The sequence below is a fragment of the Phocoena sinus genome, chromosome 11 (genome assembly GCF_008692025.1).
Source record: "Phocoena sinus isolate mPhoSin1 chromosome 11, mPhoSin1.pri, whole genome shotgun sequence".
NCBI classification, from domain to species: Eukaryota; Metazoa; Chordata; class Mammalia; order Artiodactyla; family Phocoenidae; genus Phocoena; species Phocoena sinus.
This window is the reverse complement of record NC_045773.1, coordinates 66,308,722-66,322,792: the sequence shown is the minus strand read 5'-3', so window position 1 is coordinate 66,322,792 and position 14,071 is coordinate 66,308,722. Positions and strand designations below refer to the sequence as shown.

Sequence of the window (14,071 nt, the reverse complement as noted above, 5' to 3'; positions counted from 1 at the left end):
CACAAATTTATACAGTGCTGTATGTCAATTATGCCTCAATTAAAATGGAAGAAGAGCTGTGAGGATCACCTGAGATTAAGTGTTTGCACGTGGATTTTAGACTGAAAAGCGCTATGCAAACATCTGGCATTGTGACTAAGTCGTTAAGGATGGGGAGAACTTTGACAAAAGGCACTGAGGGAGAAGGGCCTCTGGGCAAGGAGAATGAAAGGTGAAGTGGTATTTTTTTAAAAATAAATTTATTTATTTGTGGCTGCATTAGGTCTTCGTTGCACGCGGGCTTTTTTTAGTTTTGTCGAGCGGGGGCTACTCTTGTGGTTTGCGGGCTTCTCATTGTGGTGGCTTCTCTTGTTGTGGAGCACAGGCTCTAGGCACGCGGGCTTCAGTAGTTACAGCACGTGGGCTCAGTAGTTGTGGCTCACGGGCTCTAGAACACAGGCTCAGTAGTTGTGGCGCTCAGGCTTAGTTGCTTCGCGGCATGTGGGATCTTCCGAGACCAGGGCTTGAACCCGAGTCCCCTGCATTGGCAGGTGGATTCTTAACCATTGAGCCACCAGGGAAGCCCCAGCGGCGTGGTTTTTGTGTGCTAAGACAAAAGGAAACTAGGCTTTGAAGTCTAGAAAGATGAAAGTACTCAAGGAAAGCCTATGTTTTTAAGACCATTAAGGAAACAAAGCCTGGGACTCCAAGATTGAAGGATAAAACTAAGCCCTATGGTCTTACACAGTTACACAAGAGCGTGGGGGTACCCTAATATCACAAACACACTAATGAATGACTTGCACACACGCTTCTTTCTCTGCCTACATGGCCTCTATTGAAGGCAGGCAGGGACCATGTCTTACTCATCTTTGTTTCCAGGAGCCTGACACTTAAGAGCACTGCACTCCACTCTCAAGGAACCAGTGAGTGACCAAAGGCTTGGGACCTCTTTAACTCAGGAGGTGGGATGGACTAAGCGGCTAGGTAGCCTTGAAAAGGAGGTTCTTTTGTACACACTGGGATGCCAAGGGCTCCAGCGGACCTATTTATGATGAAAATCAAGAGAAGGTGGGGGACCAAGATTACACAGGTGATAAAACTTCATGGAGCTACACATGAACGCGAGCACGCACCCACACGCACACGCACAAATGAGTGCATGCCAAACTGGTTAAATCTGAGTCAGACTTGTAATCTAGTTAAGTGCATTGGTCTAGTCAATTGTATCCCGCCAGTGTTAATTTCCTGGTTTTGATAATGTAGTATAGTTATGTAAGATGTTGAGGGAAGCTGGGTGGGTGATGGGTAAAAGGGACCTCTTTGTACTAATTTTGCAACTTTTTGTGAGCTTATAATTCTTTCAAAATAAAAATAAAAAGACCCTCCCCCGAGCCCAGCTCCGCCCACCCCGAGAAGGCTCCACACCTCACACTTCCGCGCTCAACCCAGCCTCTCCTGCTGGAATAAGGCGAGGAGGGGCGGGGCCGCGCACGCGCAGACCTGAAACCCCCCCCCCCCACCGCTTCGCGGGGAAGTAACGCTTGCGCAGTCTGGGTTCCTGGCCGCCGCGGCAGCAGTCTCCGCCGAGAGGGACCGGACCGCCTTGGCCCCTCCGCTTGCCGTCTTTTCCGGCAGTTGGGGCGCTTCCTGTTGTTCGCACCCGTAACCGCCCCTCGGCCCTTACCTCAGAGCCCCTCAGGCGTCCCGTCCCCTCCTCTGGTCGGCTGGCTGCTGGTGCTGGGGTTTCGCTTTTCCTCACGTCGAGACCGCTGGCCCGGCCGGCGTTTGCGGTTGTCGGCCGCCCGCAGCCCTGCCTCCCCTGGGGCTCTGGTGAGTGTCTAGCTGCTGTTGTCTTCGGTCCATCCCTGGCTTTTCCATTCTCTCTTCTTCCCCCGACTCTTTTCGGGGTTTTCCCCTTCCCGCCGGCGTCCTGTTTCCAGCCCTGCCCTTTCGGCCCCTGCTGACAGTCTCCCTCCTCCTGGCTTCCAGAGGCTCCTTGTCGGTCCTTTGCACGTTTTCCCAGTCCCAGGCTCCCCACCCCGTCCACTCTGTCTTCGTGTGCAGTTGGGGCGGGGAGCCAGGCTTTCTTTCCGTGTTGCCTGCTTTGTCTGCTCCCTGCCACCGCTCAGTGCCCTTCGGGATGTCGGTCGTTATGAATGTTCACCTCCTTGTCTTTTTTTTAAGAACCTGAGAGGTGTTGTGTGAGGCAGAGATGTTGGTACCTTTGCGTTTGCCCCCTTCCTGATGGTCAATCTTAGGGTACTGGCCTTCAGAGAAGCTGACTAAACCACAGGGAAATTTAGTGAAGACTCTTCTTTTAAGATGAGTGGAGAAGGAATGTCAGTTAGAACTTGGAGCAAAGTCTGTGCAGAAAGACTTAGAGAAAGCATGCAGAACGGTAAGTAGAGAGACCAGATCTCCCAGTTGACTAAACGAGACAAAGAGAAACTTATTCTTTTTCAAGTGTACAGAGGAAGGCTGGAGTGAAGAAGCCCCGTGCTTCCTCTCCCTTTCAGCTCCCTTTGGCTCTGACTTAGAATTAGCCAGGCAGTGGATGTGGTTTCCCTAAGCACAAAACAACCACCGCCACAATAACAGGCTCCACTGTCCACCCAAGCGTTAGATGGCAGCTTCCTCATAAGACGAGGAGAAGAGCTCTATCCAACTCTGTATAGAAAACCATTCCATGTCCTAACCCTACCCCAGTCATACATACATATTTTCAGCTCCGGGTAATGGACATAAGAGACCAGTGTTTTCCTAGCAGATCTTTTATAAGGTACTTAACTATGCATAGCACTGTGCATGATATGGGGAAGGATATTAATAGTAAAAGATAGGGTGCTTGCTCTCCAGTGGCTTACAGTTAGTTCAGTAGGAGAAGTTAGATATGTAACTCTTAATGAATAGTCTCAGCCCCAGTGTTGAATTGTCCAAATATTGGGTTGTCAGTCACAAAGAAATAAAGAACTTTGGTGAGAAAAGGGGGTATTTATGGAGTTAACAGGGTACCATTTTAAAGTCAATCAGTTAATCATGCGTAACTATCCAGATTGAATATAACAGTAGTTTTCATATGATCTCCTTTCAACGTTTGCCCTGACTTATGAGGATCACATTCTTTTGTTAATTTTTTTTTAACTTTTAAGAATTTCTTACGTACCTGTTATTTCTTAATTCTGAGTTGGAGAATGAAACAAATAGGGCAAAGGCCTCCAGTGGCCTATAGGTCAGGGCAAGAAGGCTTGAATTGTCAAAACCTTTAGGCAAAGCCCTGTAAAGTACTTGGTTGGCCCACAAAACCTATAAATTGCTGTAGGGCACTAGTAATTGTAACTTTTTTTTTTTTTTTTTTTTTGCGGTACGCGGGCCGCTCACTGTTGTGGTCTCTCCTGTTGCAGAGCACAGGCTCCGGACGCGCAGGCTCAGCGGCCATGGCTCACGGGCCCAGCTGCTCCGCAGCACGTGGGATCTTCCCAGGCCGGGGCACGAACCCGTGTCCCCTGCATCGGCAGGCGGACTCTCACCACTGCGCTACCAGGGAAACCTGAAATTGTAACTTTTGATGAAAGGTTATTAGAATTAGGCTAACCCTTTTATGAGCGGATGAAGAGGAGGGGGAGGAGGTTTGAAGAATCATCAAAGGGAAGGACAGTGCAACCTTTGCCATTACATCAGAGACTGTATGAAGGTTGGAAACCATTCAGCTAGAACATTGTTGGCCTGCTATATGAGTTTCTTTGAGTGCACTTAATCTTTTGATCTTTTACAAAGGCTAGGAAGTCATGGTAGTGACTTAAATGGGTCAAAATGTTTGTGCCTCAGATTTTATATACCCGTCAATGTACATGTAATTTTGTTCTTTACCTTTGTTGACACCTGAAAATCATTAACTTGCTCAACTTACGTTTACTAATTGCCTATTATATGGAAGGCACTGTTTGTCTTAAACACTCTCTAGTTGTATTTTTATGTGGAAATAATTTCATTTGTTAAAATGTAAAAAAAAAAAAAATATATATATATATATATATATATATATAGAGAGAGAGAGAGAGAGAAAGAAACAGAGACATTCTCCAGAAATTTTCTGACAAAGGAGGAGTACTAAGGGCTGTCTCGCTTCAGACTTGTTTTTAAATCTGCTTTTAAAATTTCTTCACCAAACTTAAAGTACATGTGGTTTTCATTGTGGGTGGAGGGGGTACAGGCTGACAAATAAGGAACCACACCCAAGCTTCATAAACCAAACAGAGGTTTTAAAAAAAATTCCACTGATAGCCTAAAAACATTTGAGTTTGCTTTGGTGTTAGCAGAAACTTTCCCATAAAAAGTAACATTTTATAGTAAGGTAGAGATGAGTTCAATATCTTGAATTTGTGATTACTGATCATATTGGCACATCATGAATCAAAATGTTTGACTTTGAAGTAGAGCCTTGATTTTGAATCTTTTTTCTCTGACGACAGTATTCTTTGTGATTTTCCCTGAGTATCTTTTTATAAAATTGCTTAGTGTTAAGCCTATTTTCTTAGTAATAATAAGTGTTTGCACATTCCTTAAAAGCCTAAGTTTAATCTACAAAACAATTTAAAAGTCCTTGAAGGGCTTCCCTGGTGGCGCAGTGGTTGAGAGTCCGCCTGCCGATGCAGGGGACACGGGTTCGTGCCCCGGTCCGGGAAGAGCCCACATGCCGCGGAGCGGCTGGGCCCCTGAGCCATGGCCGCTGAGCCTGTGCGTCCGGAGCCTGTGCTCCGCAACAGGAGAGGCCACAACAGTGAGAGGCCCGCATACTGCAAAAAAAAAAAAAAGTCCTTGAAAATGGCCCTTGGCCCCTCCTGATTTTTACTCAGCTTCATATAGAAGCAGGTCCTGTAGGAGGAAGGCATGATAAGGATAAAATATTGAGCATTATTGCCAATGCTGGAGCAAGTCAAGGTTGGTGAACAGTATGGCGAGGTGTTACAATGTAGGTTGGCAAAAAATATTTAGGGCAAATGAGATTTAAATTTAGGTGGGGAAAAAAGTTCTATAAGCTATTTAAACCTTGTTGGTATCAGTTTTCAAATATGTAAAACTGAGGTTAGGGTCTCTTGTTTTTAAGATATCTTCCATCACTGAAATTATGATTCAGGTTTTTTCTTTTGTAATATTGTTTCCATCATAGGTCTTTGTTTTAACTTGTCAATTCAACTAGATGGTAAACGTCTATCAAATAACCATAAGCCATGTCACAGTACATATATACCTATAGATGAAGATTTTAGTCATAGATTTTTTTAAACTATAGAAATTGTAAATTTAAAAGTTCTTGGTAACTTAATGGTAATAGTACACACTCATTGAAGAAAATGTGGAAAACAAGAATAAAATCTATTCTCACTGCCTAGAGTCAGGCCACTATAACATTTTGATATATATTTCTAATAATTCTGTGCATATACAGTAAACACATAAAATGGTATACATTCTGTTTTTTAACCTATTCTTCACTTAGACTGGAAATATTTTCCCTGACATTAAACATTTGAGCTTTTTTTTTTTTTTTTTTTTTTTTTTGCTGTACGCGGGCCTCTCACTGTTGTGGCCTCTCCCGTTGCAGAGCGCAGGCTCAGCGGCCATGGCTCACGGGCCGAACTGCTCTGCGGCATGTGGGATCCTCCCGGACTGGGGCACAAACCCCTGTCCCCTGCGTCATCAGGCGAACTCTCAACCACTGCGCCACCAGGGAATCCCTGAGCATATTTTAATTGTCTGCATATTAATTTCATTGTAGGACTTTCGCATAATTTAATCAGTTCTGTTGTTGGTTATTCAAGTTACTTCTAGTTTTTCTTTGTCATTACAATGCTGCATTGAATCCCCTTGTGTATGAATCCTTATGGGTCTTTGATTTCTTCAAGGTAGATTCCTGGATGGCAAAGAATTGTACTATCTATGTTATATATTCTTAATATATGTATCTGGTATTGTAACCTTGTTCTCTTCTTTTTAAAAAATGCAACACTGCTTTAAAGATATATTCATTTTGCTTTTAGATACAGGTAGATTGGCTTCTGACTGTTGTATGTTATTTCTTTGTATGCATCCACAACATTTTATTTATGATTTGCTTACTGAATTGCCTCCAACTTCTCATAACACAGGTGATGGCATAGAGAAGAACATCCTCTGTAATGCACATCCTTGTGCATGTTCCCTTAAGAGCCTGTGTGACAGTTTCTGTAGGCCTTATACCTAGGGATGATATTTCCGGGTCAAAAAGCATTAATGTATACTTATTTTCACCAAGTATTATGTTTGTCTGTTTTTTGTTATATATTGTTTGTCCTCCAGAAAACTTGGGTCAATTTACATTCCTACCAGTAGGGTAAGAGAGTGCATAATTGGTGGATTCTAACTCCAAAACTAATACCTCTTTTTTTTTTTTTTGTTTCTAGCAGCCATGGCAATGACAGGCTCAACACCTTGCTCCGCCATGAGTAATCACACAAAGGAAAGGGTGACAATGACCAAAGTGACACTGGAGAATTTTTATAGCAACCTTATCGCTCAACATGAAGAACGAGAAATGAGGTAAAGAATTTTGAGAAAATTGTGTCATGGTTTTGGCATCCATATCTAGTATCATAAATCACATTCATAATATGGTTGAAAGGAGACAAGAATAGCAGCAGCTGTGTTACAGCCTATTCGAGTACAGTGGAGTGACAGTGTCACTGATTTCCAAAGCCCTTGCTATTAACCCACTTATTTCTGATACTAGTCAATAACATAAAATTTCATGGTAGTATAAAAAAATTAATTGGGCCAAAACATTAGAGTTCATTGTGAAGGCAGTGTGATGTAATGGAAAGAGCAAACCTTATGGAGCCAGATCTGGGTTTAGAATCCTGCCTTTACCATTTAGTAGCTGTATGAGGTTGGAACAAGTTCTTAGTCTTCCTGCTTATCAGCTGTCCCATCTGGAAAATGGGGATACTACTACTTGCCTTGCAGGATTGCTGTGGGGATTAGATAAAACATATGTGAGTACCCACCAAAGTGCTTCACACAGTAATCACATAGTTAATGGGGTTGTAGCATTACCGAGTCCAATCTCATACTGTTCGCTGCACAACAGGCCAATAAATTGAGAGATGAGCTGTTGAGGGCAAGAAATAGCGACTTTATTCAGAAAGCCAGCAAACCGAGAAGGTGGTTTGCCCCTAAAGAACCATCTTGCCTGAGGCTCCTTTTGTATTAAAAGGGAAGGGAGTAAAGTCAAACATTTCCTGGTTCCAATCATTCTCCGGAGGCGTTGTGTTCATTTCTTCCTCCCTGCAGTCATTCATTCACAGGTGGGCCTGGTCAGGATGTTTCCTGTGAACTAAACAAAGGTATTTTAGCTTAATGCTCATTACCTGGGTTCCCAGAGATGGGCATTTATGTATAATTTAAGCTTATAGGCAACATCCCTTTAGTGATTAACTTGTAATAGAATACAAAAAGTTCTTCCCTATTACAGTAGTAACTATTGTTACTGATCTAGTGTGCACTATCCATGTAGTAACTCATAATTAAAATTTTTTTCCCAATATTTTATTATGAAAATATTCAAAAGTACAGAAAAGTTGAAAGAATTATACAGTGAATACCCAGACATCATATAGATTCTACTATTATCTGTTGTTTTATCACATATCGATCTATCCATTCCTTTATCCATTCATTAATTCATCTTAACTTTTTGCTTGTACTTCAAAGTATGCTGCAGATGTCTATATGTTTTACTTTTGAATATTTCTGCTTGTATAACAAATGGAGTTTTCTATATATATTTTAAGAGAGTAGAAAATCTGCATACAATGAAATGCACCACCTTAAGGGTATGTTTCGGAGTTTTGACAAATACATACACCTGTATAACTTAAACCCCTATCAAGACATAGAATATTACCATCATCCCAGAAAGTTCATCCCTGGAGATTCTCCTTCAACCCCAGGCCACTGTTGTGATTTTGTTTCTACCATAGATTAATATTGTCTATTCCATACAAATGGGACATGTATAATGGATTCTTTTGAATAAGGCATCTTGCACTCAGCCTAATGTTTTCAAGGTTCATCCATGTTGCTTTTGTGTGCATAGTTTGTTCCTTTATATTGCTGAGTACCATTTCTCTTTTATGACTACCATAGTTTGTTTATATATTCTTTTGTTGATAAAAATCTGGGCATTTTAAAGTTTTGGGCTGTTTTGAATAAGTTTCTCTGAATATTTGTGTACAGATCTCTTTGTGAACATTTGTTTTCAGTTCTTAGGTTAATATTTAGGAGTGGAATGGCTGGTTTGTAAACATACATAGGTATATGTTTAGTTTTATAAGAAACTGCTAGACCTTTTTCTAAAATATTACCAACAGTGTATGAGAGTTCTAGTTGCTTTATATGTATTTTTTAACATTTGTGTTGTCAGTCTTTTAACTTTAACTATTCTTGTGGATGCTTAGTGGCATTTCATTGTTGTTTTATTTTTAAACTCTTCCTCTTTTTTTTTAAAAATAAATTTATTTACTTTTGGCTGTGTTGGGTCTTCATTGCTGGGCACTGGCTTTCTCCAGTTGTGGCGAGCGGGGGCCACCCTTTGTTGCGGTGCATGGGCCTCTCAGTGCGGTGGCTTCTCTAGTTGAGGCGTGCGGGCTCCAGAGCGCAGGCTCAGCAGCTGTGGTGCAGGGGCTTAGTTGCTCCGCGGTGTGTGGGACCTGGGTCCCCTGCATTGGCAGGCGGATTCTTAACCACTGTGCCACCAGGGGAGTCCCTCATTGTTTTAATTTGCATTTCTCTGACAATGATATTGAACATTTTTCTTTATGTGCTTTTTTTGACCATTTGTGTATTTTCCTTTGTGAAGTGTTCAAATTTTTTGACCATTGAGTTTTAGGAGTTCCTTATATATCTTAGATACTGGTCCTTTGTCGTAGCTGTGTTTTGCAAAGGTTTCCCAGTCTGTGCTTTCCTGTTCATCTAATTTGGCATTTTTTTCTTTTGTAGTTATTGCATTCTGTGACCTCTAAGAAACCTTTGCCTACCCCTAAGTCATGAAGATATTCTCTTATGTTTTCTTCTGGAAGTTTTATAGATTTAGTTTTTACATTTATATGATCCATCTTGAGTTAATAAGTGTGTATGGTATGAGGTGGGGTTTGAGATTTATTTATTTATTTTCCTTATGGATATCCAGTTATTTTAGCACTATTTGTTGCAAAGATTTTCTTTTCCCCATTAGATTGCTTTGGCACTTTTGAAAATCAAGTACTGTGTAATTGTGTACCTGTGTCTGGGCTCTTTATTCTGTTTCATTGATTTATTTGTCCCTATGCCAGTATCAGATTTTCTTATTACGGTAACTTTGTGGTAAGTTTTGAAGTCAGAAACTGTAAGTCCTCAACTTTGTTGTTCCTGTTTTTTTTTGAGATTGCTTTGGATATTCTAGGTTCTTTGAATTTCCATATAAATTTTAGAATCAGCTTGTCAGTTTCTACAGAAAAGCCTGATGGAATTATGGTTATAATTGTATTGAATCTGTAGATCAGTTTGAGGGAGAGTTGACATCTTAATATTGAATCTTCTGAGGCTTATCTCTCCATTTTGTTAGGTCTTTAATTTTTCTCAGCAGTATTTTGTAGTTTTAGGGTGGAGGTCTTTCATGTCTTTTGTTTGTCTATTCCTAGTATTTTTGGAGTTTTTTGATGCTATTGTAAGTGGATGCTATTGTAAGTGGATATTTAAAATTTCATGTTCCACTTGTTTGCTGCTAGCATATAGAACTATAACTGAATTTTGTATATTGACCTTATACCCTGTGACTTGCTAATTTACTTATTCTAGTAGCTTTTTTGTAGATTCCTTAGGATTTTTTATGTGAACAATCATGTCATAGCCAAATAGGGAGTTTTGTGCCTTCCTTTCCAATCTGTACAACTTTTCTTTCTTTTTCTTGCCTTTTTACATTGGCTAGGATTTCAGGTACAATGTTGAATGTAAGTGGTGGGAGTAGACATCTTTTGTTCCTGATTTAAGTGGGAAAGCACTATTTCACTGTTGTGATGTTAATGTAGCTTTTTCAAAGATGCTCTTCATAGGTTGGGGAAGTTTCCTTATGTTCCTATGAGACTGAGAGTTTTTATCATGAGTGGATGTTGAATTTTGTCAAATGCTTTTTCTGTATCTTTGAAATGATCATACTGTTTTTTCTCCTTTATTCTCTCACTGTGGTGAATTACATGGACTGATTTTTGAATGTTAAACTAACCTTCCGTTCCCATTCCCGGGGTAAACTCTCTTGGTCATAATGCATTATTCTCTTTCTGTGTTGCTGGATTCAGTGTGCTAATGTTTGGATAAGGATTTATTTGCAACAGCTTTCTGCAGGAGGGTGTAGATCATAATTTAAATGGGATATATGACTTGACCTTAAATATGCAGCTCTGTATGCGGAATAGCAAGATACTTTATACCTGGTGGTGGCTAGCTGTTGTTCACTGGGACAAACAAGAGCCTGTACAGTGCTCTTTGTTAGGATCATGGGGAATTCAAAAATAAATTTGCACACTCTTATCTCTAGGCATGTGAAACCTGTTGGAGATGGTTATTTTCAAATACAGCCACTCTCTTGAAATCAAAGCTTCTGGAATTGTAGTTACAAAGCAAATGCTTATGAGTTCTGATTAAGTTACTTGTCTTATTTGATAATAGTCAGTTGGTTTTTTTTTTTTTTTTGCGGTACGCGGGCCTCTCACTGCTGTGGCCTCTTCCGCCGCGGAGCACAGGCTCCGGACGCGCAGGCCCAGCGGCCATGGCTCACGGGCCCAGCGGCTCCGCGGCATGTGGGATCCTCCCGGACCAGGGCACAAACCCGTGTCCCCTGCATCGGCAGGCGGATTCCCAACCACTGCGCCACCAGGGAAGCCCGGGTTTTTTTTTTTTAATTAATTAATTAATTAATTTATTTTGGCTGCGTTGGGTCTTCGTTGCTGCGCGTGGGCTTTCTCTAGTCGTGGCAAGCAGGGGCTACTCTTCTTTGTGGTGCGCGGGCTTCTTATTGCAGTGGGTTCTCTTGTTGCAGATCACAGGCTCTAGGCGCGTGGGCTTCAGTAGTTGTGGCTCGCAGGCTCAGTAGTTGTGGCACACGGGCTCTAGAGCGTAGGCTCAGTAGTTGTGGCTCATGGGCTTCGTTGCTCTGCGGCATGTGGGATCTTCCGGTACCAGAGCTCGAACCCGCGTCCCCTGCATTGGCAGGCGGATTCTAACCACTGTGCCACCAGGGAAGCCCAGTCAGTTGGTTTTTAATCCTACTGGCTCTGCCCTGTGGTGCATCATTGATATGTATCACATTCTCCAGGAGCAAGATGATACATGGTTTTATTTACTTTGTTAGTAAGTGTTATATTTTGATTTACACTAAGATTGCACCCCAAAAATTGGTTGAACTCAGTGCTTTTTTTGTTTTGGATTCTCAAGATGGAAAGACCTTTCAAAAGCTTTCATGGTTTTTCTTTTCTTGAAGACCAAATTAATCAAAGCACAGTAAAAAGAGAATGTTAGACATTTAAGAGGATTAGAATGTTTTTGTAATTTTTGTTATCAAATCACCATTATTTTTCATTTAAAAAAAACAGTAGATACTTTGAACTTTTCAGAATTAGTATTTCCTTGTTAATCTTTTTAGCGCCCTCTTTTTAAAAAATTTTTATTTATTTATTTTTGAGGTATGCGGGCCTCTCACTGTTGTGGCCTCCTCTCCCGTTGCGGAGCACAGGCTCCGGATGCGCAGGCTCAGAGGCCATAGGCTCACGGGCCCAGCCGCTCCGTGGCATGTGGAATCTTCCCGGACCGAGGCACGAACCTGTGTACCCTGTATCAGCAGGTGGACTCTCAACAACTGCGCCACCAGGGAAGCCCTAGCGCCCTCTTTTTTTGTTGCGTTCTGTTTTTTATTTTTAAAAATTTTTATTGGAGTATGGTTGATTTACAATGCTATGTTAGTTTCAGGTGTACAGCAGAGTGAATTAGTTATACGTATATATATATCCATTCTTCTTCTGATTCTTTTCCCATATAAGTTATTACAGAATATTGAGTAGAGTTCCCTATGCTATACAGTAGATGCTTGTTAGTTATCTATTTTATATATAGTAGCATGTATATGTTAATCCCAATCTCCTGATTTTTCACTTCCCCCCACGTATCCCCTTTGGTAACCATAAGTTTGATTTCAAGATCTGTGAGTCCATTTCTGTTTTTGTAAATAAGTTCATTTGTATCATTTTTAAAATTAGATACCACATGTAAGTGATAACCATATGATGTTTGTCTTTCTCTGACTGACTTTACTTAGCATGATAATCTCCAGGTCCATCCTTGTTGCTGCAAATGGCATTATTATTTTTTTATGGCTGAGTAATATTCCATTGTATATTTATATACCTCATCTTCTTTATCCATTCTTCTATCGATGGACATTTAGGTTGCTTCCATGTCTTGGCTATTGTAAATAGTGCTGCAGTGAACATTGGGGTGCATGTATCTTTTCGAATTATGGTTTTCTCTGGATATATGCCTAGGAGTGGGATTGCTGGATCATATGGTAGTTCTATATTTAGTTTTTTAAGGAACCTCCATACCGTTCTTCATAATGGTTGTACCAATTTACATTCCCCCAGCGATGTAGGAGGGTTCTGTTTTCTCCACAACCTCTCCAGCATTTATTGTTTGTAGATTTTTTGATGATGGCCATTCTGACTGTTGTGAGGTGGTATCTCATTGTATTTTTTGCATTTCTCTAGTGCCCTCTTTTTTGGACATGAGTTGATACTTGTTCTTGAGTTTGTTGATACAATTTGATAAGACTATTTTATTTCAGGTTTTATCACCCCTAGAAAATTAAAAAAGAAAAACAGTATATAAACAACTCATATAATTCAACATCAAAAAATCAAACAACACAATTAAAAAATGGGCAGAAGGGCTTCCTTGGTGGCGCAGTGGTTGAGAGTCCGCCTGCCGATGCAGGGGACACGGGTTCGTGCCCCGGTCCGGGAAGATCCCACATGCCGTGGAGCAGCTGGGCCTGTGAGCCATGGCCACTGAGCCTGCGCGTCCGGAGCCTGTGCTCCGCAACAGGAGAGGCCACAACAGTGAGAGGCCCGCATACCGCAAAAAAAAAAAAAAAAAAAGAAAATGGGCAGAAGAACAGAACAGACACCTGAAAGAGGAAATGCAGATGGCCAACAGGCACATGAAAAGATGCTCAGCATAGCTAATCATCAGAGAAATGGAAATCAAAACCACAGTGAGGTTCCCTATATATGTGTTAGCATACGGTATTTGTTTTTCTCTTTCTGAAATACCGTATGCTAACACATATATATGGAATCTAAGAGAAAAAAAAAAAAGGTCATGAAGAACCTAGGGGTAAGATGGGAATAAAGACACAGACCTACTAGAGAATGGACTTGAGGATATGGGGAGGGGGAAGGGTAAGCTGTGAGAAAGTGAGAGAGTGGCATGGACATATATACACTACCAATGTAAAATAGATAGCTAGTGGGAAGCAGCCGCACAGGACAGGGAGATCAACTCGGTGCTTTGTGACCGCCCAGAGGGGTGGGATAGGGAGGGTGGGAGGGAGGGAGACGCAAGACAGAAGAGATATGGGAACATATGTATATGTATAACTGATTCACTTTGTTATAAAGCAGAAACTAACAAACCGTTGTAAAGCAATTATACTCCAGTAAAGATGTTAAAAAAAAAAAAACACAGTGAGATATCACCTCACACCTGGCAGAATGGCTATCATCAAAAAGAATACAAGTGACAAATGTTGAAGATGTGGAGCAAAGGGAACCCTCATACGCTGTCTGTGGGAATGTAAATTGATGCAGCCACTGTGGAAAACAGTATGCAGGTTTCTCAAAAAGCTAAAAATAGAGCTACCATATGACCCAGCAGTTCTACTCCTGGGTATATATCTGAAAAAAAACCCAAAGTCACTAATTTGAGAAGATAAATGCACCCCAGTGTTCATGGCAGCATTATTTACAAT

General features: G+C 41.3%; 1 protein-coding gene across 3 annotated transcripts in view; it reads left to right on the top strand.

Annotated features, from left to right (window-relative positions):
- The first annotated feature begins 1,530 nt into the window (after positions 1-1,530).
- Positions 1,531-14,071, top strand: part of STK38 (serine/threonine kinase 38) — a 59,395-nt gene continuing 46,854 nt past the window's right edge. Inside the window, exons 1-2 of one of the 3 annotated variants that reach the window (XM_032649700.1) lie at positions 1,531-1,812; positions 6,426-6,558. In XM_032649700.1, the coding sequence (XP_032505591.1) occupies positions 6,428-6,558 (131 nt within the window). In that variant the 5' untranslated portion in view covers positions 1,531-1,812; positions 6,426-6,427. Of the gene's footprint in view, positions 1,813-6,422; positions 6,559-14,071 lie in introns of all 3 variants that reach the window. The other 2 variants (XM_032649701.1, XR_004352281.1) reach the window with 2 other exon arrangements.